Genomic DNA, 23,495 nt, shown 5'->3' on the forward strand with positions numbered 1-23,495 from the left:
CTAAAACGCATCAATTCAGTTTGACTTCTAGAAACGCTTGTGGTTTCCCTACAGATTTAATAAGGGAATAAAAAACGCATTCTGCATTTGTGGGGCCTTAGCCTCAGACCATTTTTCTGACTGGCTAGACAAGGAGTCGGAGATTATATAATGAGTGGGGTTTAAGATTCAGCGACTTGTACCCCCAGTTGTGCCTTAAAATTCTGACCCTATAAAAGCCAACTATTAGATGATATAAACTGAAATGGGTCAATGTAAAGAAGGAGCCAGACTTTTCATCCAGTAACAGTCACTGTAATACATCTGGTGTACTTTAAGACCGTCTACCAGTAAGTGTTGGCCACTGTGCGTTTCATGTTGTACCTTTCCCTGATTTTGTCTTAGACTGCTTCATGTGTGCACTGTATTAGATACCTAGTGCAATGCTTTGCCCATATAGAGCTGCACCAATGCCCAATGTATAAGCATTGATGAGCCTTCAGTTTCACCCCAGTTGCATGAATTCTGCTGTAGTTTATGAGTAACCTCTGAGCTGGGTCTGTCTCTAGTTACTTCTGTTAAACAGATAGGGGCAGACCTAATCAATAAATTCCTGGCCAAAAAACTCAATGTGAAAGCAGCCTTAGATGTCTTCTCCGGGTCGCCGTTCGGTTAAAATCCCGTTTTTCGCCAGTATGCAAATGAGTTCTCTCGCAGCACTGGGGGCGGGCCCCAGCGCTCAAACAGCACTAGGGGCATCCCCAATGCTGTGAGAGAATTCTCCAGCACCGCCTCTTCTTCAGGAACGGGGTTTTGACATGTCTTCTTCCGGGGAATGGCTTCAAACTTCTAGACATAGGGCAAAGCTGACTGCACTAGGTATCCCGCCGGCCACAAGAAAATGACCGCTTACAATACTGTGTAAGCAGCCATTTTCTTGTGGCTGGCAGGCATGCGCAGTTGGCTTTGCCCGAGGCCTAGAAGTTTGAAGCCAACCCCGGGAAGAAGACATGTCAAAACCCAGTTCCTGAAGAAGATGGAGTCAGCGCTGGAGAGTTCTCTCGCAGCATTGGGGACACCCCAGTGCTGCGAGACTCATTTGCATAATGGCAAAAAAACAGATTTTAACTGAACGGCGGCCCAAACAAAACATGTAAAGGTAGGAGACAAAACGTTTAAGGCTATTCCTACGTGTCAACCAGAAAAAAATATTTTTACATGATAGGATCCCTTTAAGTAAACCGTTTGTGATCCCCACTGAAGGCATATGGTGTGATATGAGAGTCTGACACTTTGCCCCAAGGCAGCTAATCTGCAGGGGTCCCGTGTGGCTCCTGATATTGTCTATATGCCAGGAGCTATGCTGCTCACTCACAATTAAAAGTGTAGTGGAGGTTTTAGGTACTGCAGCGCTGCTTTATTGAAGCCTGTGGGGCAGCACTACAGTACTCTCCCGGAGCAACGAATCTACATGGGTCCCAAATGTCAGACCCTCACTGATCTAATATTGATGGATAGACCATCAATATTAGAAAGTCTGTAACCCCTTTAAGCATTTCAACAGCATAAACCAAATAATCTTATCGGCGCCACTGCCAGACAACCGTGACTGTGTGGCACAGAAAGCAACAGCCCGGCCCCTCCATGCCGTGACAGCTTCACCAGAACAGTCGAAGTGTTGTACTCCACCTCTGTTTACTCCAAATAAGTGTGGGAACTCTGTATTGTGCACGCACAACCTATCCATTATAAAGATAGCTATAAAAAAATCAGGACAAGTTGGTAGAATACAAGCCAGGTGATAACACTAGTACCAAGTGATTAATGTTATATATTGCGGCAGTGCATATTATAGAGTTATCAACAATGTATGTGACATCGCAGATCATATGACCGCGATCTTGATCAAGAATCCGAACTCGGAGGAAATCAGAAATTTTAATGAATTTAAAAATAACCTAAATCGTGAAAGTAACACGGACAAGCCCTTTAAGGTCATTCACTGTACATATAGCGTTCAGCTCTAAATTACAGTCTGTCAACTCATTCGTAGTCCGTGAACTTGCAAAACCTATTTTCCGACTACCCAACCAGCTTATTTTGGCAGATACTGCTGCAGGTGCTTAACTGTGTCCTGCTGCTAATATTCAGTTTTATTAGTTCATAGTCCAGTGTTTAAACCTGTCTCCATAGCTATTATGTTGTAGTGTAAGGTCCCGCGACCATAAAATTAAAGTGTTCCTTGGAGACTAGACACATTTTTCATTTCTAATTAAAATGAATGTTTGAATACGCTCCTAATAATGTTTATCATTTAAAGGTGAAGTCAGGAAAGTCTGAACAACCTTACATGTACAATGAATCTATTCATGCATGTAACAGCATCAGATCTATTGCCAAAGCATGCGTGAACGTTGGCGAGCACGGATAGATGGTACATTCACACAATGTGGCAAAACACATGCCATCCGCACAATGAGGGAAGAATCATACATATATACAGGGAAAAACTGCAAGAATTTTCTGCAGCTCTCCTTCAGGCATTCTTAAAGTATGATTTTTCGGGCAGCATTATAAAGGGCATCGATCACTTGCCCCAGCCACTTTGTCACTGCTATAGCTTTGTAGAGGCTCTGAATACAATTCAGATCGTACCTCTGTAATGTTGCTGAGCATGTAAAGCTGTTTTTATTAATATGCAAATGGGGTCAACAGTGTTTAATTGATTTTTTTTTTGCCTTATTCTGTTCACTCACAGGCTCTTATCTACAACATAGTCATGTTAAACTAGTTTAGAATAGCCAGTGCAAAAGCAGAAATTATTTCAATTCCTTTCTATCCCCCTTCCCCTCTTCATATACTAATATATAGAAAGTAATCTGCCTGACTAGATAGATAGATAGATAGACAGACAGACAGACTGACTCATGTTTGGGCTGAAATGTCTCCAGGGGCAATAAAACTTCCGTCATTGTTAGTTGCACATCACATTGGAGCGCTGCCTGTTTTTGTGCTGGTTAATATAGGGGTATGTTTACCAACAAGGATAAAGATGGTATAATATGGTAAGGCGGTTTTCTTAATACATGAGATGTAATACACAATGAATATGTACATATTAGTATTCCAAAGAGAACACAGGCCTTTTTATTTATGAAAAAAATAAACTACATTAACACAGGCCACTGGCAGGGTGTGAACAGTGCTTTAGACTTCCTGTGGCTGCAGCCGAGACTGACCCCATTATCTTATAATGGTTGTTTCCATGGAAGCATATGGAGATGCTTTGCAAATATGATTTGCTGTCGTCACAAAGGAAACTTTTTCATGTACATCCTATGGTTTTTAATAGGAAAACACTAAATAGTGAGGAGTTGTCGTGCTGCTCCAGTTTTTAGACTGACACAAGCTGTGCATCTTCTCTGACGATCCTTGTACCTGTAAGGCTTCATCCACACTGAGTGGTGTCTTGTTAACTAGAATTTGTCAGCTCTCCTGAGTTGTCTGTTTTTGTAAGTACTTGTATGCTCTGAATCATTGTGCTAATCCTCTGTTATTCCTTCTGGAAATGTATGAATAAAACTCTATTTCCCTGCCCAAAGGGGAGTGTCCCTACAGTCTGCCACCGTCCCTGCGGTCTGCCACCGTCCCTGCGGTCTGCCACCGTCCCTGCAGTCTGCCACCGTCCCTACAGTCTGCCACCGTCCCTACAGTCTGCCACTGTCCAATTAGTGCTGTATAGGGACACACACTATTAAAAAACAACATCACCACAGTTGTGAATTTTTGGTTTATTTTCAGTTTTTTTTTAAACCCTTTTCCAAGAGGAGAAATGGAGGAGGAACTGAATACAATTTCTGGGCCCTAATGCATGTTTCATATTGTCCATAGGGTAGGTCATCAATAACTGACCTGTAGGGGTCCAACACCCGGATTCCTGCACAGATCAGTCTTCGTCGTCGCTAGAAGCCACCTCAGTGGACAAGGACTGGTAGTAGCTCAGGTATGACGGAGCGGAGAAGCAGTCTTCTGGTGCCACCACCACAGTGGACAGAGCTGCTGCTTTGATCCTATTACTTGAAGAGCCATTTCCAGTTCCTGTTCACTGCAGCGGGGTCCAGGTGTCCAACCCCTACTGGTCAGAAACTGATGGCCTATCCCGTGGGGCGAATTTGTTCCATCCTGGTGACCGACTCCTTTTAAAGAGTTTATCCGGTTTTTAAGATTGATGACCCATCAAAATTAGACTTGTGGGGGTCCGACATTTGGTAGTCTATGGGGCACCGCTGCAATACCTACACTTACTGCTCAGTGACACTCTGTACCCCTGCAGATCTAATATCGATGGCCTGTCCTAAGGATGTCACCAATCTTAGAAACCAAATGACCCCTTTGAGTTCACATAGAAGTGGCTTTTCTTAAATCCTCTCTTTATAATTTTCTATCTCTTCTAGGAATGCTGGGCTGGGTGTATGTGCCATGGCATGCAGAGTCGGTGGTATACTTGCTCCTTTTGTACCTTCCATGGTAAGAGCTATTTCTTTATTGATTTCCTTGGTATTTTAGACTTTACAAACATTTTTGATTTGTTTTACATTATGAGGAATGTGAGTGAAATGCAGAAGGGTTTGACAGATACCTTTATGAAAACGGTGTTAGACATAGTCAGAGAAGCAGCAACTCCTCGGCTCCTGCTGCATTATCTCCAAAGATGCTCAGAAACACCTGGACGGGAGCCCTGAAGTAATGTAAAAGTGCTCTTTGATCTATCCTTCTTAAGAACTCTTAGGATATCAGATCTCCTTCTCTATATACTTATCGAATGCACCAATGATATGCATGGGGAACATTTTCTACACTGGAAAAGGACTTAGGAGATATATCTCCATATCCATATCCTATCTCCTATCATGGGAATTGCATTTGCTTCTATCTACCAGATTGTAGGTCACAGAAAAATAAGTTTTCGTGAATGTAATGAAGAATTTTGGTCACCCTACAGTATATTATTTTGCATGCAGGGCCATTTTATCCTTCATAACCCCCTACTAAATAAATTTTAGAAACCTAAATACATTATTATGTGAAACGTAAAGGGGTTGTCCAGCCACAAGACATTCCCCTAGATCTACAGGAACTTGCTGATTGGAGAGTACCCCACCGATCTAGAGCAATGGGGTATTTTGCACCCCAATTTTGAATAGAGCAGCCATTCATTTAAACAGGCATTGCCAGAGATAGGCAGGTAAGTAGTTGGCTATCTCTGGCGATCCCAATTCAAATGAATGGAGCATTGTTTGGTGTCCGAACAGCTTTTTCATAGAACACTGGAACTGTTTCATAGAAAACATTAGGTCCAGTCGGGAAGTAGTCCTGCAGACATATAGTACATTGAAACATGACTGCGGCAGCCATTGGCCTGCTTGTATAGCACTAGAGTGCCGAGGCCAGTGTTTGTTGGCAGTGTTCGCATGTGTATCTATGGCACGTTATCAGTGCCGGACAAGTCAAGGCTGCCAGGGGACCAGTGCTATGGCCAGCAATAGAACAGGTAAGTTTAAGTTTTTAGTATGTTACCATAGTGCTTGCTTTTTGGACAGCCCCCTGAGTCACCTACTCTAGCAGGACAGAGGTTGTTATACTGTTGTTTTATAGGACAACCATTTTGCGATACAGATGTGTATGGGCATAATGAAGAGAGTCCTATGGCTGGCTGGAGGATGGCCAACCATAGATGGACCTTGGAGTCAGTATATATAACCTTTAATGAATGGCATCCTCCTTGCGACTATAGGTGTCTACTAGAGATGAGCGAACACTATTCGAAACAGCCGTTTCGAATAGCACGCTCCCATAGAAATGAATGGAAGCGGCCATTCATTTCTATGAGAGCATGCTATTCAAAACGGCTGTTTCGAATAGTGTTCGCTCATCTCTAGTGTCTACCAAGGACAATAACCAATCACCAAATCTCAGAGTTCTGTGGTCACTTTTGGAGTAACTGTACCACACAAATGACATGACTATGCTGCTAGAACTTAGTTAACTGGAAGGGGGGAAAGTAACGCACCTCCTAAAATACAGGGGGGTAAGTCAGTGCATCAAATAATATTATGTGTATGAGAAATCTATGCAAGAAGAAGGGATGATATAAAGTTTCCATTGGGCAGGAAAATGGCTCTAATCGGTTTTGGGATAGGTGTATTTTTATGTCCATTATAATATTGATTTTTTTTTTTTTTTTTTTTTTTAAATTGTTTTACTTTTATATATGACCAAGACATGGTAGCCTTTTCCAGTGCCGTGGAAGACGTGACGTAACTTCAGTGTGTAAAGAAGATTCTTTTTAAGTCTTCTTTAAATGCCTTGCCTAAAAATCGATATAATTGTAAAGATAATGTCTAGCACATGTATGAGGAATGTAGTAATAAAGAGTATTTAATAAAATAATCTCCATAAAGTGTGCGCTGTCAGCTGGGCGTCAGGGCGCACAATTTACATGATATTAGAAGTGTGAATCTCCCGAATCTTTGAACAATACTATTAAAATTTAAAGCCCCCGTCATCCTGTTATTTTATGTCACAAGCATATTTCATCCTCCCTCACAACCTATGTATTAATCTGCGTGTCTGGAAGGAAATTAATAGTTAAATCAATCAAGCCCTTGCCATCTTGTACTTTGTATCACTATATAACGTGAAATATTCCTGCCATTAATGTAGGTAATGAAAGTCAGGAGAAAACATTACCAGATGTGCAATGCACACTGCTTCTGGCAAGAGATCACTTCAGAAGTTGATACAGTGATTTCATGACTGGATCCGAGACATAAGCAATTTCGGAGGTGATTTGTACGAGTTCTTGTCACTATAATTTACCCTCAGTATTTTGTGTGGGAGTTTATTTGGAGGAACCATTCCCTTGTGTTTTATCCGTATGGTTTAGAGCTCACAGTTGGCACGTTAGATATTAACACAGGTGCTGCTGCGTTCAACCTAGACTGGCTGTGGACCCTTGGGGTACGGTAGTAAATTGTGCGAGTGCCGCAACACTCTCTATAGCATAAAATAAAAAGCAATATGGCTGCGCTTCCCGTCATTGAAAACAAAGGGCTATGTCACATAATAGAAAAATGGCAACATCTCGGTACATAAAATGAAAAATTATTATGCCCTATACATGGAATGCTAAAGGATAGAACGAAATTCCATCCAAGCAATTTCCAAGAATTTTCGAAAGGCTTCCTTTTTTCACATGGCAATCTATGGCTTGCCATTATATGATGGGGTGACATGTCTTCTTCTGCTTTATGACCATTCCCATATCCATCATGGCCATGGTTGTTAAGGAGGAAACTCCAGACTTATTCCAGAAAAGTGGAGTCAAAGAAAACCGGACAGATAGAAAAATGGAAATGCATAAGAATTTGCAACATAAAATTGGTATTCAGGCCTCATATTTTTTAAGCGTTTTAGATACCTTTGGCAGGATTTAAGATGTGACACCATGCATCATAAATGCACCAAAATGTTGGCACTTTTTTTTTTTTTATGGTTGGAAAAACCTTAGACTAGACAGTCTAAAGATACATATGTCAGATTAATAATCCAGTGTTAGACACTTCCATGGCAGAGGTTATGAGTATTGCAGCATTGTTCCATTCAAGTATATGGGATGCCACCACAGTACTCATATCTATTTTAAAAGAGTCTATGAATAATCACTGCAGCTTTCTGTATGCAAACAATGGTCACACAAAAAGAGCTGATCTGCAGGGATATCCAACAGTCGGGTCCCTGATGGCCTACAATGAATGGTCTTTGTTAAGGCTAAGACTTAGATCCCCATGGGCGGCACTTCCACTAGTAGGCCCGAGGAAAAGACCTCATACTGAGGAGCTCTGGCCATACTGTCCTTATCTCAGAGGGATGAGCAGGGAAACAATTCCATGCACAGTGCCTTGGGCACACAAGGGTGAGGGCCTGCCTCCAGTTGGCCCATCTCCTACAGGGATCACAGTGGGTTTTAACAGCAGTTCACTTATTAAAGGCATGCTGATCGCAGATAGGTTATGGGTCAACTGAATTAAAAATAGTTTTCCCCATGTGAATCGATGCCTCTGTTGATGAGATATCACTATTTTAGCCAATATTCACATGAGCTGTTTGGAGCAATGAGGGAGTTGCCACTTATCTCATTGGAGCATTCATAAATAGACACAAATTCACATGGATGAAAACGCAGTTGATTCAGGTATCCATAACCTATCTATCTGCAGGACTGGATTGATGTGTTGGGATCTGGTGACAGACTCCCTTTAAAGGGATCCCTTTGTTCGTTTCGATGGGCAGCATGAAACAATGACTCCCTGGTTATGACAAAAGAGCCGGCCACAGGGATGAATACACTATGGGCCTCCCTTTGCCCAGCCCGATGGGAGATACTTCGCTTATAGCCCTGACCATGTAACTTGCTTATATAAAGGGCATTCCTCTTATTAGACCATTATATCAGAGCCTGAACCCTGTCTGTAGACCCCAAACGCCCATAGTGGCATTGTTTACATGCGGGCACTGGTTTCCAGAGCAGGGTGTAGAAGACACTATTAACCTAGTGGGATCTTTTCCTGCACTACCCATCAATATCGATGAGGATGGACCAGACCTTTAATGCTATATTGGATAGCACTTGCCCTTTCAGCAGCGTTTTTACGACTATAGATTTGGCTGACTTTTATGACTTTTTCGCTGTAAATTAGAGCTGACAGTATAATTGACAGCTTTTGCCTTTTTTTGCATACAGATTTTTAATTTCTCTTTGGAGCGCCGCGGCGCTTATTCTTTGTACAACTAACAGGGTTTTTTTTTTCTCTTTCATTGATGGAAGAAGTAATAACTTTGGTGGGTGTACCATGCTGATCTCACCATGTCATGAAATGAACTAGATTACATTTTAATTAATATGAGCTAATTAAACAGCCATATTAACATTTACCAGTGATTGTGCAAGCCGTGTCTTAGGAGGCAATGACTGGGAGTCAATGCGCTTGTTGACAATTATTATATATACGTGGGCTGCATTGCATGGTCTTTGGCTTTGCAGATCTCTCCAGGCCGATTCAGCATGGCGTGGTATAGCCGGCTGGTAAAAAAAGATGTGAACAGACTGTTATTATTCCATGAAATATTTTATTTTGCCGTCAGCAATGTTCCTCACACCTTGCATATGAGAATTACTCCTTCATTAATGCATTTAATATACAGAACAAACATTTCATGTAGGAAAACATTGGGATTTGTGGTTTTATCCCGCCGCTACATCTAATTTACAACCCAGGCCATGCGAAAAAATATAGAAAAAAAATAGCACTAAAGGTGATTAATAACATAATCATACCCTTTAAGTCAAGACTAGTCTAAAATGACACCCCTCAGATTTAATGAATGTACGTGGAGGATTATGGCTGCTAACCAGACTTTTCTTTCTTTTTACTGTGAATTACCGTTAATGGATACCCTGCAACTCTCATCTTTGCTTTGTATGCGGCTCCCTCGGCTCTAATAGAAAGCTTCAACTTCAGGGTAATTTGTAATAATACTCATAATCAGAATATAATCTGTTTAGGAGTTATGAAGTGTTAACAAGTGTTAAATTGGTTTATCTGACACTAAATGTCGCGGGTCCCGATGAGGGCGAGGTAAAGCCAGGGCCGGCGTCAGTGCACGGCGTAGTCAGGCAAGTGCCGGGGGCAAGCATTCGATTCAGTCAACAGGAAGTCCTGTATGTGGCCGGAGAACTCCATCTCCTTAAGTCTCACACTTACATGTGATTCCCGGGTCCTATGTGTGGATCAGTCCATAGTGTCAGGAGTTTTTGGGTTCATCCAAATTTTTCTTACTTTCCCATTTTGGACATATAGCCCCATATTTGGTATGCGGTGTTGACATTGAGTTGGTATATAGCAGGGGTAGGCAACCTTTTTGTTTGGCATGCTGATTTAAATAAAAAAAAAATCAAAGACGAGGTCCTCGGAGTGCCGAGGAGTAATTGTAAAGCTGACAACCCCTACACTAAAGTCATATACCACAAACCTTAACACAGAAGTGCTGCCACCAGATGCTTTAGGGTGCTTGCATTTACTGCTATTTCCTAGAACTGGAACTTTTACTACGATGTATAAATGCATTCACATGCTGCGTATTTGTACAAAAAAAAAGTTCCTGTGTTTTTGTGTAAAAACAAACCACTATACAGAATAATGTCCCATAGCAGCCCCTGCACATGGTATTTTTTCCCCATAGTGGCCCCTCCACACTGTAAAATCCCATATTTGCCTCTGCACACATTATTATGTCCCATAAGCGGCCCCTGCACACAGTATTTTATTCCAACTTTTATAATATTCCAATTTTTGCCCCCCACTAGCTATTACCGGCATACAGTGGGTTCTGAAGAGACCCAACAGTATAATAATAATAATAATAACAGATGCTGGTATTTTTTGGCCAGTATTTGGCATGATCATCTTCTTTTGACTGATCGTCAGCCATCTAGCGTAGACTTCCTGCACTTAATGTAGATGGTGGGAAGGTTGATAAGAACTGGGTCATCACGGCCGTCTGAAATCTAAGGTGTATGGTCAGCTATAGGCACTGTGAACATCCTGTTTTAGGTGTCTAGAACATTCTGTCTTTTAGGATATATATAAATAACACCCCAAAATCAGCCTTAGAGCCTGCCCTTGGAGCAGGATGAGAAAAAATTAAGTGTCCTGCTCAATCATGCCACAGATTCCATGGCTTAAGTCTCACGCTAGTTAGACCCATTCATCCAGGCGTAGACAGCAAGAGAAAGGAGTCAGAGTTGGTGGTTTGGCCTACTGAGTTCACAGCCCACTGGCCTCTGCTTCCTTCCCTCTTATAAGATGTGAATTGGCCACAGCGGTGACCTGTCTCAGTCAGTAGGGTTTCTAAACATCTCCTGCATGATGAGATGGACCCAGGAAGTGTCTATGGGACAGCAGATGTGGATGCTACCTTTTCGCTTCTCTTTTTAAGGCTAAGTTCACACTACCATTATACATGACAATAATGGCAGCAGACTGATCGATGCACATGGAGTGCTGTCCATTGGCATGCTTTTAAATTGTATTGAATGGGTACAGTCACCAGATTTAAGAGGGCTTAGTAACTCCCAAAACAGGCAAGTGCAATGGAAATTTTTAACAGTTGGGTGAACGTCTCCTAACCCATTCTAAGGGCCCCTTCACACGGAGTTTACGCTCCACTCATTCAGACACGTATACACGAGCGCTTCAAAACACATCCCATTGAAGTGAATGGGATGTGTTTTGAAGCGTTCATGTATATGTGTCTGAATGAGCAGAGCGTAAACTCCGTGTGAAGGGGCCCTAACTCTGTAATGAAATAAATCTATTCCCTCCAGACAATCCCTTCAACACCCTATGACAGCATTGTAACTGGAAAGTGGCTCTGCCCCTTGAAGGGCTCTAGGACGTCACATAGGTGTACATACATTCAATACAAGGTAGCGTTTTGTGCAGTTTGTATATGACTGTGTCTGAATTACAGCTGTGACTGTACATAGTCGGGATATGTTCTTAGCTAACTCACATACCGAATAAAATGCGAGTGATGACAGAATGATAAGAGAGCGCGGCCAGAATCCACCATGATGGGTGTCAGGGATGGAGAACAGATGCATCCATCCCCTCAGTCACTGATCCTGTGTAATTGTATCCCGGCTCCCCTGTAAGTCAGTAAGGGTCTGCTGTTTATTATATTCACTGTGTAGAACAGCGGTCGAGATTTATGTGCGAAGATTAATGTAGCAAACAATTTCATTCTCTCATTGTCTTGTCATTTCTTAAACTATTAAGTTCCTCCAACAAACTTTTTGTCTGTTTTGTGGCACAGATTTCTACACCGCAGTACAAAGCAGCACAGTTGGCTTCCACTCCGCTTTCTCATCTACAAAGAGCCATCTTTTCTTTGCATTTATGCTTTTATTATGTGTGGATTCTTGCTTTTATATACTGTAGGTGTAGCCCTTAGGCACCCTGCGGGGCCCGATTCATCTGCTCGCCGTAATGGGAGAACATATTTTTGAGTAAATGAGAAGTGAAGGAAGAGCAATCAGGTTAAGCCAAGGAGACTTGGGAGTTCTCACACGGGGTGCGTTGTCATGTATAGCCGTGTGGGCGCAGTAAGAGCCGGCGTACACATAAGGGATTAGAGCTATCCTCTGACAAGAAAATTACCAAAAGTGGTCATAATCGCCGCCTATGCATTGTGGGAAGGCCTAGAAATGGACACTAGTTGCGAGACACAGCAGGATTCCAGGGTGTTACTATGAGACCAAAAAAAACTAAACCGTAAAATATTACAGATATATATTTACACTGGCGTCTTGCAAAATACAAAAATGACAAAACACGTAAGATGACATTTTAGATGTCTGACCCGGGACGTTGTAAATTACAGACAAGTAGCTTCGCCGCAGTGACTAGATGTTAGATTACACGGCCAGATGAATTAGTCTCGAGGCTTATGTCAAGTAGGGCGCTATCTGAAGTGCACGGAAGCTACTTCAATATGCAGGTATCTGTTATTATCATCTTTCTTGCCTGACCATGTGCATATTCATCAAACAGACTTTGCTCATTTGTGACACTCGGTCACATTTTGCCATTAGTCATTCACTCCCCGAGTTCTGGATTTTGTAGGTAAGACGTTATAAATGTGTCCTCTTTATACCTGCTGGAGGCTGTGGATAAGGCAACTCTCTATAATCTTCTGAAAGAGTGTTATTTATATACGTATAAAAGTCGTGCCCATATAATCACCAGAAAGTGCCATATTATATAAAGTATTAGTAGGATATCCCTTCTAGCAGCCCCCTATAATCACCAGAAATAAGTGTCATAAGTATTACATCATAACGTATTATATAAGTATATTAGAAGGATGTCCCTACTAGTGGTCTCCCTAATCACCAGAAATAAGTGCCATAAGTATTACATCATAACCTATTATACAAGTATATTAGAAGGCTACCCCTACTAGTGGTCTCCTTATAGTCCCCAGAAATAAGTGCCATAAGTATTACATCATAACCTATTATACAAGTATATTAGAAGGCTACCCCTACTAGTGGTCCCCTTATAACCAGCTAGGCCCCTATTGAGCAGCATTCCTTTACCTTACAGGGTGGGATTTCCTAGGTAAATGGTAAATTACACAGGGACCATACGGTGTTCAAACACCATATCCATGTGACTAGTGTATATAATATATATTATAAGTATATATATATATATATATATATATATATATATATATATATATTTATGATTAATAGCGTGTGATAAAGGGGGGGATGTGTGAGTCAATTCAATATCTCATATATGCTGAAAGAAACCCAATGGATGCAACATATTCTGCTTCCATTATAGAAATGAGGCAAATAACGTATATCTTTACTATAATTTTATATACTGGAAATCTTCACTTTGTTATTTGTACTGTTTTTATATAAGTTGTTAAGTAACACAATGGGAAGCCTAACGTATACAATTTGGACCTCCTGTGAACAGGACTCGCATGCATTATTTGCTTTGTTGTGTGGCGCTCACATTGTGTAGCTGCCTCTTTTGTTGTGCGGCTAGGTACACCTGGATTTTCTCTAGACGCATATACATGGAGAAAATCTCTGTGTGTATGTTAAACAAATCCATAGGCTCCCAGTCACCTATATTTATAAAATGGTAAGTTGTCTTTGAGTGTTTGTTGGTTATTCTGATATCAGACTATGCTTTCCTATATACAAGGCCACCATTTAAAATACAGTGCAGTATTTTTTCAATGACCCTATTTTCTCCATGGATTCAACATATGGACCAACTCCAGTGGGTAGGAGTGGAAAGATCAGCACTTACCTGGTCACGATTTTGAAGAAATCTTTCTTTTATTAAGCTACATGACGCATTTCTGTTTTATCGCTTCCTGGTTTCTCTGTTAGTCTTCTAGTCTGTAGGACTGTTTAAGTAGTTCTATGAGTGTGTATGTTAAGGGTGATGGAAGATTGTACATAAAACAGTATACCCAATATAGACAATTCTGGAGTAGCTACGGGCTGTGCCGTGAAGGTCTACGAGTCTCTGGGACCCCAAAACTTTCTCCTTCTGGTGAGGACACTAGAACTTGAACATGTAGATTTGTCGCCACCTCTACATTTATTCTCACAGTCCGCTTAGCGGTTCCTGTACCTCTCCTAGACCAGAGAACTCTACAGATGAGCCCCAGCACAAGACGCCTGGTTTCAGGTGTTTTATTGGTGGATATATTGCTGAACATCCCAGCCATTATGCTGTATGTAACATGTCCATTATTGCTGCAGTCCTGTGTGTGTATACAGAAACAGCTGACAATGGCTGAATAGGACCACCCACTTGACTCCTAACTAGGGTTGAGCGATCGTGTTCGGAAAAGATCGGATTCTGATCGGCGATCGAGAAAATTTCACAATCGCCATTGGAATTCCGAACACGATCTTTTTATGTGGGATCGAGATCGGTGATTTTTCCCACAATGCTTTGCTTAGCCTTCACACTGAGTATACGCTGTATACTCAGTGTGAAGGCTCCGCTGCAGTTCCATAGGAATGAATGGAAGCAGCCGACACACAGCCTTAACCCCCTATGCGCCGGCTGCCTCCATTGATTCGAATGGGAGTCTAAACTAACATCTCTAGTAGCTACTTACCTCCAGAGATGGCTGCTCCGGTGCCCTCCTGCTTCTTGCCTCGCTGCCCCGCCTCCCAGGTTAGTGTTTAAAGCACTAGGTAGGCGGGGCTTGTGGCTTAGGCGAGTGTGGGCAGGTACAGGGCAGGGAGACGTGACGTCTCCCCTCCCAGTACCCGCCCACACTCTCCTAACTTGGCAGGGAGGGGGCAGCGAAGGGAGAAGAGCAGCGGCAACGAGGCAAAGAAGAAGGAAGGCACCGGACCAGCCATCTCTGGAGGTAAGTGGACACCAGGGGGGACTAAGTAGCCAGAGGATTAAAAAACAATCCTCTGGCTACTTTAGTGATTCACTACACAGCCTGGATTCTAACAATTGTTAGATTCCATGCTGTATAGTGAATAGAATTGCTTTTAAAATCCCATCTCTGATTAATAAAAAAAATCCCACAGACTTGCATTGGAATCGGAATTGGGATCGAGATCGGGTTCGAATGAAAAATGATCAGAAATCAGATTTTAAAATCGATCTTGAAAAGTCAAGATCAGCTAAACCCTAGTCCTAACCCTTGCATACGCAGAGTTGTAAGTAATTATATGATAAGTTATACCATGAGCCTTTATATCAATGTGCTCCGCTCCTCCTGCTCTATAACATATACATGGTGACTGGTTCCCTTTAAATAGAGCACTGGTGTGTATATGTGTTTAGTGGGATGATGCTAAATAGTTAATTATGAGCGCGCCCCACACGATCTACCTCTACATAAGAAATACATTAGGCACTGAAGAACCAATGTCTAATTTCACTAGTTCAATGGACCTGCAGATTAAATATATATATATATTTTTTTACCAATTAGACCCCCGAGGACTTTAATAAAGCCTTTGCAGGGAGCATGCATTATCTAAAGCTAAATTACCTTTTTACATTCTTCCTGACACATCCTTTTTACGGTTGTCTAACAGACGCTAGAATCTTATAACTCAGTGTAACAAATGTTTTAATTATACTGCGCGAAGGCTTTAACACCGTCTACGCCGTCATTTCTCCCTCAATCTTCGGATTTTGCTTGAAAGTGTACTTTTGAGAAAGTAAAGTACTTCCATTGCCGCATTATCAGTATTAGCTTGTCATTACAGATATTATTCTGTGTGAGAACATTTAGGGCAATTGACATAACATTTCTGCAAAAATGGAAAAGAAATCCCTTTCAGACCATATGTAATGGAGCATTTATGGAATTATTTATCCAGTTTTAAGCAATGGAATTCCCTATTTTATCCAATTATTTAAAGGGGGATTGATGTTTCAGCAAATACAGGGTCATAAAAGGTATTTTAGAATAAGAGAATGCAATTTCCCGCTATGCTGTCTTTTATCAGTTCCTCGAGCTTGTATTCTATCACTAGAAACCATCCTTGTAAGCTACCAAACTGTGTCCTGGTCATGTGATGCAGGTAGAGGACCAAATACAGTATAGATTGTAACTAGCCATGTGAGGGTGCATTCACACTGAGTAAATGCTAGCTTATTCTGAACGTAAAACACGTTCAGAATAAGCGGCGTCTAAAGCAGCTCCATTCATTTCTATGGGAGCGGGGATATGAGCGCTCCCCATAGAAATGAATGGGCTGCTTCTTTCACTCCGTGCAGTCCCATTGAAGTGAATGGGGAGTGGCATGAGCAGAGCTTGCCGTATACGCCGGCACTCCCCATTCACTTCAATGGGACTGCACGGAGTGAAAGAAGCAGCCCATTCATTTCTATGGGGAGCGCTCGTATCCCCGCTCCCATAGAAATGAATGGAGCTGCTTTAGACGCCGCTTATTCTGAACGTGTTTTACGTTCAGAATAAGCTAGCGTTTACTCAGTGTGAATTCACCCTAAGTCTGTCATATTACCAGGAAAGAGTTTTATCAAATCTATTGAGTGACTGCAAGCAGAGGAAAACCTGAACAGGACTGGTCAACCACTCCTTCGACCCCCAGTTATCGCTCATGACTCGATCATACATACGCACACTCATGTCTGCCGAGGAAGCAGGGTAAAGATTAAGTTGGTGCCCCTTCTGGGTGGTAGGTTATATCCCCAACGATAAAAGAATAAGCTAGGTTGAAATCCAAAAGCCCAATCTTGATATCTAGGAAGACCTCCCACCATACAGATTAGTCATTGGGTTTGGTTGACGTGCTTGGCAGTATTGGAAGATAAACATAATGAATAGGGTTGAGCGATCGGGATCGGAAAAGATCGGATTCCGATCGGCGATCAAGTAAATTTCACGATCGCAATCGGAATTCCGACCCGATCTTTTCCAGTGGGATCGAGATCGGAGGTTATCTCAAGATCGGCTCAACCCCAAAAGTGACTTTTCCCATAGAAAAGCATTGACTAGGGTTGAGGATCGGGATCGGAAAAGATTGGATTCCGATCGGTGATCGAGCAAATTTCACAATCGAGATCGGCTGGAAAATGATCAGAAATCAGATTTTAAAATCGATCTTGAAATCTCAAGATCTGCTCAATCCTAATAATGAAATAAAGTCTTCAGACTAACATACAATAAAATAGTCCAATCCACACTCTCATAATAATAGACTTGTGCTCCGCATTACACAGTGATAAAGTTAATTGCTGTATCCGTAACATGAGATCAGAAACCATAGACCTGTTGTCTGTATATTATGATAACTGTAAACAGTGTATAAAATGCAATTATACCGCAAAGAGTGCACATGTATCAAAAATATTCCGTTAGAGATGTAATCTAAGACAATTACTGTCATGACTTCGATAACCAGAGGAAAGATGCATGCCCACCATTCAAATGATGGGCATAGAGATTGGGATTGCCAAAATGAAACAATCTTTGTAATCTCTGTACATCATCAGAAACGGACCTATACGGTTTTATATATCTTATCGCCCAGCCATGACGCTGAGTAGTGAGGAAAGCTTCCTGCCCTGTAGAGATGACTTTTCAGTAGTAGTCTTATTATCATCACAGGTAGGATTACAATGAAGGGTAACACCTATATATAGACTATTCACAGTAGGTGACATTCACACCTCGCCTCCTCCTTGTACAATGACCACGCCGCGTCTTGCCATAGAAGTCAAGGAACATCTCCAGTCTACAAGTTCCTGCTAAGATTTGTGCAGCTGAAGTAAAACAGATCTCTGAATGCTGTTAGCAGCTTATCCAAGATGGCTGCCCCTCCATAATTATGTACAGAAAATAGAGTAAAGAAATCTACAATCTGAAAATAAAAACAGATCATTGAATAGAATGTGTGTCTGAATCTGGTTTTAAAGGTTTATCCCCAACTTGGCAAAACCCTTCTGAGATGGGAATAACTGGTCCTGGTCCTGAATTCTATGGCTGTAACATTTGAGCAATGTTCCTCTTGGCTGTTCCCCCAAATCCCATAGGAGAATGGAGCTACAGAAACTAAACTGAGCTGAGCTACTCTGTTCTTATATCCTCACAGTTACGGAAACAGCTTATCTAGATGTGCTGTGCTGTAGCCAGAGCTCCTACTCTCTTCTATGGGAGTTGCAGGAATAGTGTAAAGCAGCAGTGCTCTGCTCTTCCCATAAGTCTGTTCTTGGGAGCGGGTATTTCTGTCTTGCAAGTGATTTACCAAAATACGAATAACCTTTTAAGTTGTTTTAAAAAATGTCATATATTCCCTTTAACACATGGATGGTCCTGAAGTGCAAGACCAAAATAGTTTTAGTAGAAACTCCACTGTAGACTGGGTTTTCTTAAATATTGATGAGCTACATATCCTTGGGACACCCAGCACCTCTGCTGATCAGCTGATGTAAGGTGCTGCAGTGCTCGTATTTGGCCTGTGACGTCATGTACGTGGGTCACATGGTCTTTATGCCGCTCAGTCCCATTCAGGAGAGTAGGATTAAGTTGCAATACCAAACCTAGATGTGCTTAGTATTAGGATGCTGCAGTGCTCACCTGAGCAATATGACCCCTTCAGTCAGCCATGAGGGTGTCTGGTGCCCACCTAGCTGATATTTAGGACTTCTCCTAAAACCCCTTTCACATTGATCACATCCTCATTTAGCCTTGTCAGAATGAGTCGATGCAGCGTTATAATGTAAACCCGAGCGTGGCTGCGGCTGAGACGAGCGCTGACAGCACCTCTGACATACGATTTCCTCCTCCTTCCGGTATCCATCGCCTTGTTTGCTTTCAGTTTTAAATAAACAAGTCTAAATGATTTTCTCTAATGTTTGTCGAGTATTCTCCGAAACTTCATTACAAAGAAAGTAGCGCTCATCCCCGTGCGTAGTAAGCGCCTCGCAGCATGCAAATAATTGTGGGCAATTGGCGTTTATTCCCATCAGTATTTGTTATACATGATTTGGCTCTTCTAAAGGGCAACGATAATGAGCAAAGGACATGCATAATGCGAACTCGCTGCAGACTTTCACGCCTACACTCCTCTCCGATGCAACATGCATATGGACAGCATCAAACTGACGGCCGGCGTAAAGATCACATTACTTAATAAGCCATCCTTTGATATCCAGCCTGGAATGTGGGTGGCTCAGTTTACCCCAATTGTTTTGTAACCTTGACAACAAAGCAGGAACAAAAATAAATGTCATTCTTGTCAAATTGTCAAGGTTCGAGATAGGGACGACCAAAACGGAAGGAATGCATAAGTAAGTAAAGGAGCAATTCGCACTGTGCAGAAATCGAGTAGCAATGTCAAACTTGAAAGAAGATGCTCAATGCTGGAGCAGGATTTGCAAGTAAAGTGCTTACCAATTACGTGTCTATAGTCAGAAGTGCTATTGTATGTACATTGTACCATTTCTCACAGAACACTGGTTCTCAATTTCTAACATTTTTGGGTTTGTGGAAACGCGGTGGGTGTCCTGCTTGGTTAATGAAAGCAACGCTCTGCACTGGTATGCATGATATCATTTGAGTTCCATTTCTTTCTGTAATTTCCATTCCAGAAATCTCTTAATCCATCAATGCCATTCTTGGCATTTGGAATCAGCGGCATATCAGCAGGAATCCTGAGTCTGTTACTGCCAGAAACACTTAATAAGCCAATTGCAGAGTGCATTGAAGACTTACAGTCTCCTGCATACCAATTGTTAAACAAGGTAAGACATCAGCGGATGGAAAGAAAAGTACATTATCTTCAAGACGGCTTGATGTGTAGCCTATGTCAATTTAGTAGTTCTTCGATACAACCTGCTGTGTCTACATTGCGAGCAAAACCCGCACTCAACTTTACCGTAAATGCAACTCGGAACCAAATTGTGGCTTTGTTGCATAGAATATATTTAACATATTGTTCCAATGTAAAAGGTAATACCATAGATTATACATTTGTTTCTGTCCAATTGTTCACCAATTGTTGGGTATGTGGAATGTAATTCTGGTTCTCTTCACAAACTACAAAGAAAAAGTGTAATATTAGGCTTGTGGTTACATGCTAACAAAGTTGATGTTTAACGGGGTTAGCCAGGATTTATAATGGCCTATACTTGGGATAGGCAATAAATATCTGATTGGTGGGGGTGGGCCTTGCACAGATCAACTGTACGGTGTCACATCCGATACCTATACTATACACAGCACAGAACCGGAAACAGTTGGTCTCTGCCCTCTGTAGGGGCCGGGCACCATCACTACAGCTCCGCTCACATTGACTTTAGTTGGAGCTGAGCTGCAGTACTGGTACCTGGTCACTATATAGGGACCGGCGCTAAAGGATTCCGGCCTTGTGCTATACATAGAATGGGTGACGGAAGCAAGCCAGCTAAGCTGGTCCTTGTGGGGATATCGCCTCCCCCCCAAAAAAAGCATTGTGGCCAACCTCTTTAATTGTTACAAATAATAATCTTAGGTCTACTCTGATCTGTTCACTTGAATGGACTGAGGTGAGGCGAGGTGGCCGCTTTAGGCGGCACTTTTGGTGGGGTGGCAATTTGACCATTTTATTTTTTATTACTTTTATTTTTTTCTAAATTAACCCAAGACAGGCCAATCTTAAAACTAAACTGAGTGGCCCTGTCCTGGACTGGCTTAGACCTCTGCATCTCAGCACAGGCGGTGATGATAAGAAGTCATCATGCCTCCTGTGCTGAAGCGCAGGCGTTTTATTGCTGGGTGAAGAGGCAGCAGTGGTTCCGGCAAGGATTCACAAGTTAGGTGAGACCTGAAGCCTCTGCTAGCAGTATAATATTAGTTCATGGGTGGGCCAATATGGGGCTTATTAGAGGTTGGGTGGGCAACTGTGGGGGCATAATAGATGTTTCAGGGTCTTTCAACCTCTAGTATGCCCCACAGTGGCCCCTGCAACCTCTATTATGCCCCTTAGTAGGGCATAATAGAGGTTGCAGGGGCCACTGTGGGGCATAATAGAAGCTGCAGGGGCCGCAGTGGGGCATAATTCTGCGTGCAAGGGACATTTATAAAAGCGTTCATTAGTGGACATTATTAATAGAAGGAGCATTTAATATAATATATATTGGACGGGTGTGTGGAGAAGTGAGGAGTCAAAGATATCTGTGTTGCAAACTTTGCAGAGACAAGTCACAGCTGGAAGAAGTGGTCATGGCGGTCCAAAGGGAAGAGACAGGAAATGTGAGGAGACATCTCCTGTAAGTAACAAAATATTACTGCACTCTATTCACTGTAATGTTACCACTACCAACAATGCCACCTGGTAGTCAGTCCGTGGAGGGGGAAGGGAACTTTCAATCATCCGCTTCAGGCAGCAGAGAGGCTAGGATCACCACTGTATAAGGTGTTATCTAGGTTTTCACATTGCTCACTTAAACTATCTTCTTTTCTTCAGTTTTTTTCAACTTTTTTTTTTCAGTTACAGCAAAGTTTAACTTGATTCTGATAACTTGCTGCAGCTTGATAACTTGTCAAACTTATCAATCAAGTTGAACTTTGCTAGATTTGTGCACCATTTTCTGATTATATTCCCGAATACCAGATCTGTCTCTTTGTTCTTTAGGCAAGCTCAAGGACAGTCCCTGAAATAATGACAAATGACAGCCATCATCTCTCTTCGCTAAAAAAAAAAAAAAAAAAGTTCTTATTCATTTAGTAGATTCTGAGCGAATTAAGGGAAAAACCCCTTTAATTTTTGTGCTAGAGTTATATACATATATATACATTATATATTATCACAGGTTATTTCCAGGATCAGTACAGGTTCCCATGTGAAATAGTTAAAAGGATTTTCTTGGACTATGATATTGTTGTCCTGTCTTTACCATTGGAAGGCCATATCAGACTAGTGGAGTTCCATCAACCAACGATCAGCCAATTATTTGGACAAGTGCTATGTCCTCTCACTGCTCACCAAGGACATCTTGTACACTGCATAGTAGCTATGCTTGGTTTTGCAGCATAGACCTATTAATTTGAATAGGACTGAGATGCATCATGGCTATGATCACTGGAAGAGAAAGTAGAGCTCACCCCAGTGCCACAAGCTCTTCACACGGCTGATCAGCATGGGTCCCAAGTGTTGGACTTTTCAGATCTAACATTGACCTACCCTAAGCATAGGCATTCAATATCATAGTTCCCTTTAACATTCATGTTCAGTTTTCCAATTTTTGTATGCTACCAGTTCAGTATTCCATCTCCCAGCAGATGATCTCAAAATATGTATTTTGTATTTTAATTCTGATCACCTTGCACATTTCAGGAAATAATGAAGGAATCTGTATGTTACTTACGATAGGTTGACACATGCTATCCAAAAAGCATTTCATAGTTACACTCATGGGAGTAGACAAAGCAAGGCCCATGGCACATGGACTAGAAAATCCAGTCCGTACACTCAACCCAGTAAGGAGACGGGTACATCTTGCATCATAGTGATCATTGGTGTTACGAGTGTCAGTTTGCCCACTGCTTCACCGTCCCAACCCTTCTTCTGGGGATATCATCACTCTTTAAGGAGAGATGACCTTCACAGGCGTATGCAAACTTACAAAAGCCTTTTTCGATCCACTGGGGAATTATGGGAAAAATATGCAAATCTGTTTCCCAAAATAGGAAAACAGTGCCTCTGTTTGCTGCCCTCTAGGGGTACTTCCCTTGAACATCATGCCCGACTTTTCCAACAAGCCTTTACTGCTATGATGTGGGATATAGCCAAATCCTATGTACATCTTGGGAAACAGATTTGCATATTTGTCCCAACCCTGTATAGTATGGACAGAAAGGAGACTGGTCTACGATTCTAGAAGTTCCTGATTGCGGTTGGGAGATCCAGCTCAGATTGCCCAATAGATATTATACAACATGTCATTAGTGGAGTTTATACACACAGTACAATACAGACAACGAATATTATAAACCAGTGTGCTTGTTATGGTCTGGGGATCCTTGACCACGGACTGGCCCCGGACTGATAACTTCTCAGTCCAGTAACGGAAAAAACATATAAAAAACAATAGTAAGTATGAGCAGTTTGGACTTCTAGTTGTGCGAGGCAGGGTGTAGGGGTATCCACACTAGAAGTAGCCGTGGGCCCGACTAACTTGCCTGAATGGGCACGAGCACAGCCGGAGAAGTAGCTAACCTACAAAGGGAAATAGAGCCCCTGTCTAGCTTCACGTTTATGAAGGAGAGGCAGATACAGAACAAGCCCCCCACGGATGTCCAGACTTGGACTAACGGTGAACATGAGAACACAAAAGCATAGGAAGAGAATAAACGTGAAACACAGAATAACT

The 23,495-nt window shown here is 42.0% G+C and overlaps 1 protein-coding gene across 2 annotated transcripts in view; it reads left to right on the top strand.

Annotated features, from left to right (window-relative positions):
- The window catches only part of LOC142183053 (solute carrier family 22 member 15-like), a 178,514-nt gene that overhangs the window by 149,500 nt on the left and 5,519 nt on the right, over positions 1-23,495 (top strand). The window contains exons 10-12 of one of the 2 annotated variants that reach the window (XM_075257955.1): positions 4,434-4,506; positions 19,734-19,886; positions 21,318-21,392. In XM_075257955.1, coding sequence (XP_075114056.1) covers positions 4,434-4,506; positions 19,734-19,886; positions 21,318-21,392 — 301 coding nt within the window. The remainder of the gene's footprint in view (positions 1-4,433; positions 4,507-19,733; positions 19,887-21,317; positions 21,393-23,495) is intronic. The other variant, XM_075257956.1, reaches the window with a different exon arrangement.

The sequence above is a fragment of the Leptodactylus fuscus genome, chromosome 10 (genome assembly GCF_031893055.1).
Source record: "Leptodactylus fuscus isolate aLepFus1 chromosome 10, aLepFus1.hap2, whole genome shotgun sequence".
In the NCBI taxonomy this organism is placed as follows: Eukaryota; Metazoa; Chordata; class Amphibia; order Anura; family Leptodactylidae; genus Leptodactylus; species Leptodactylus fuscus.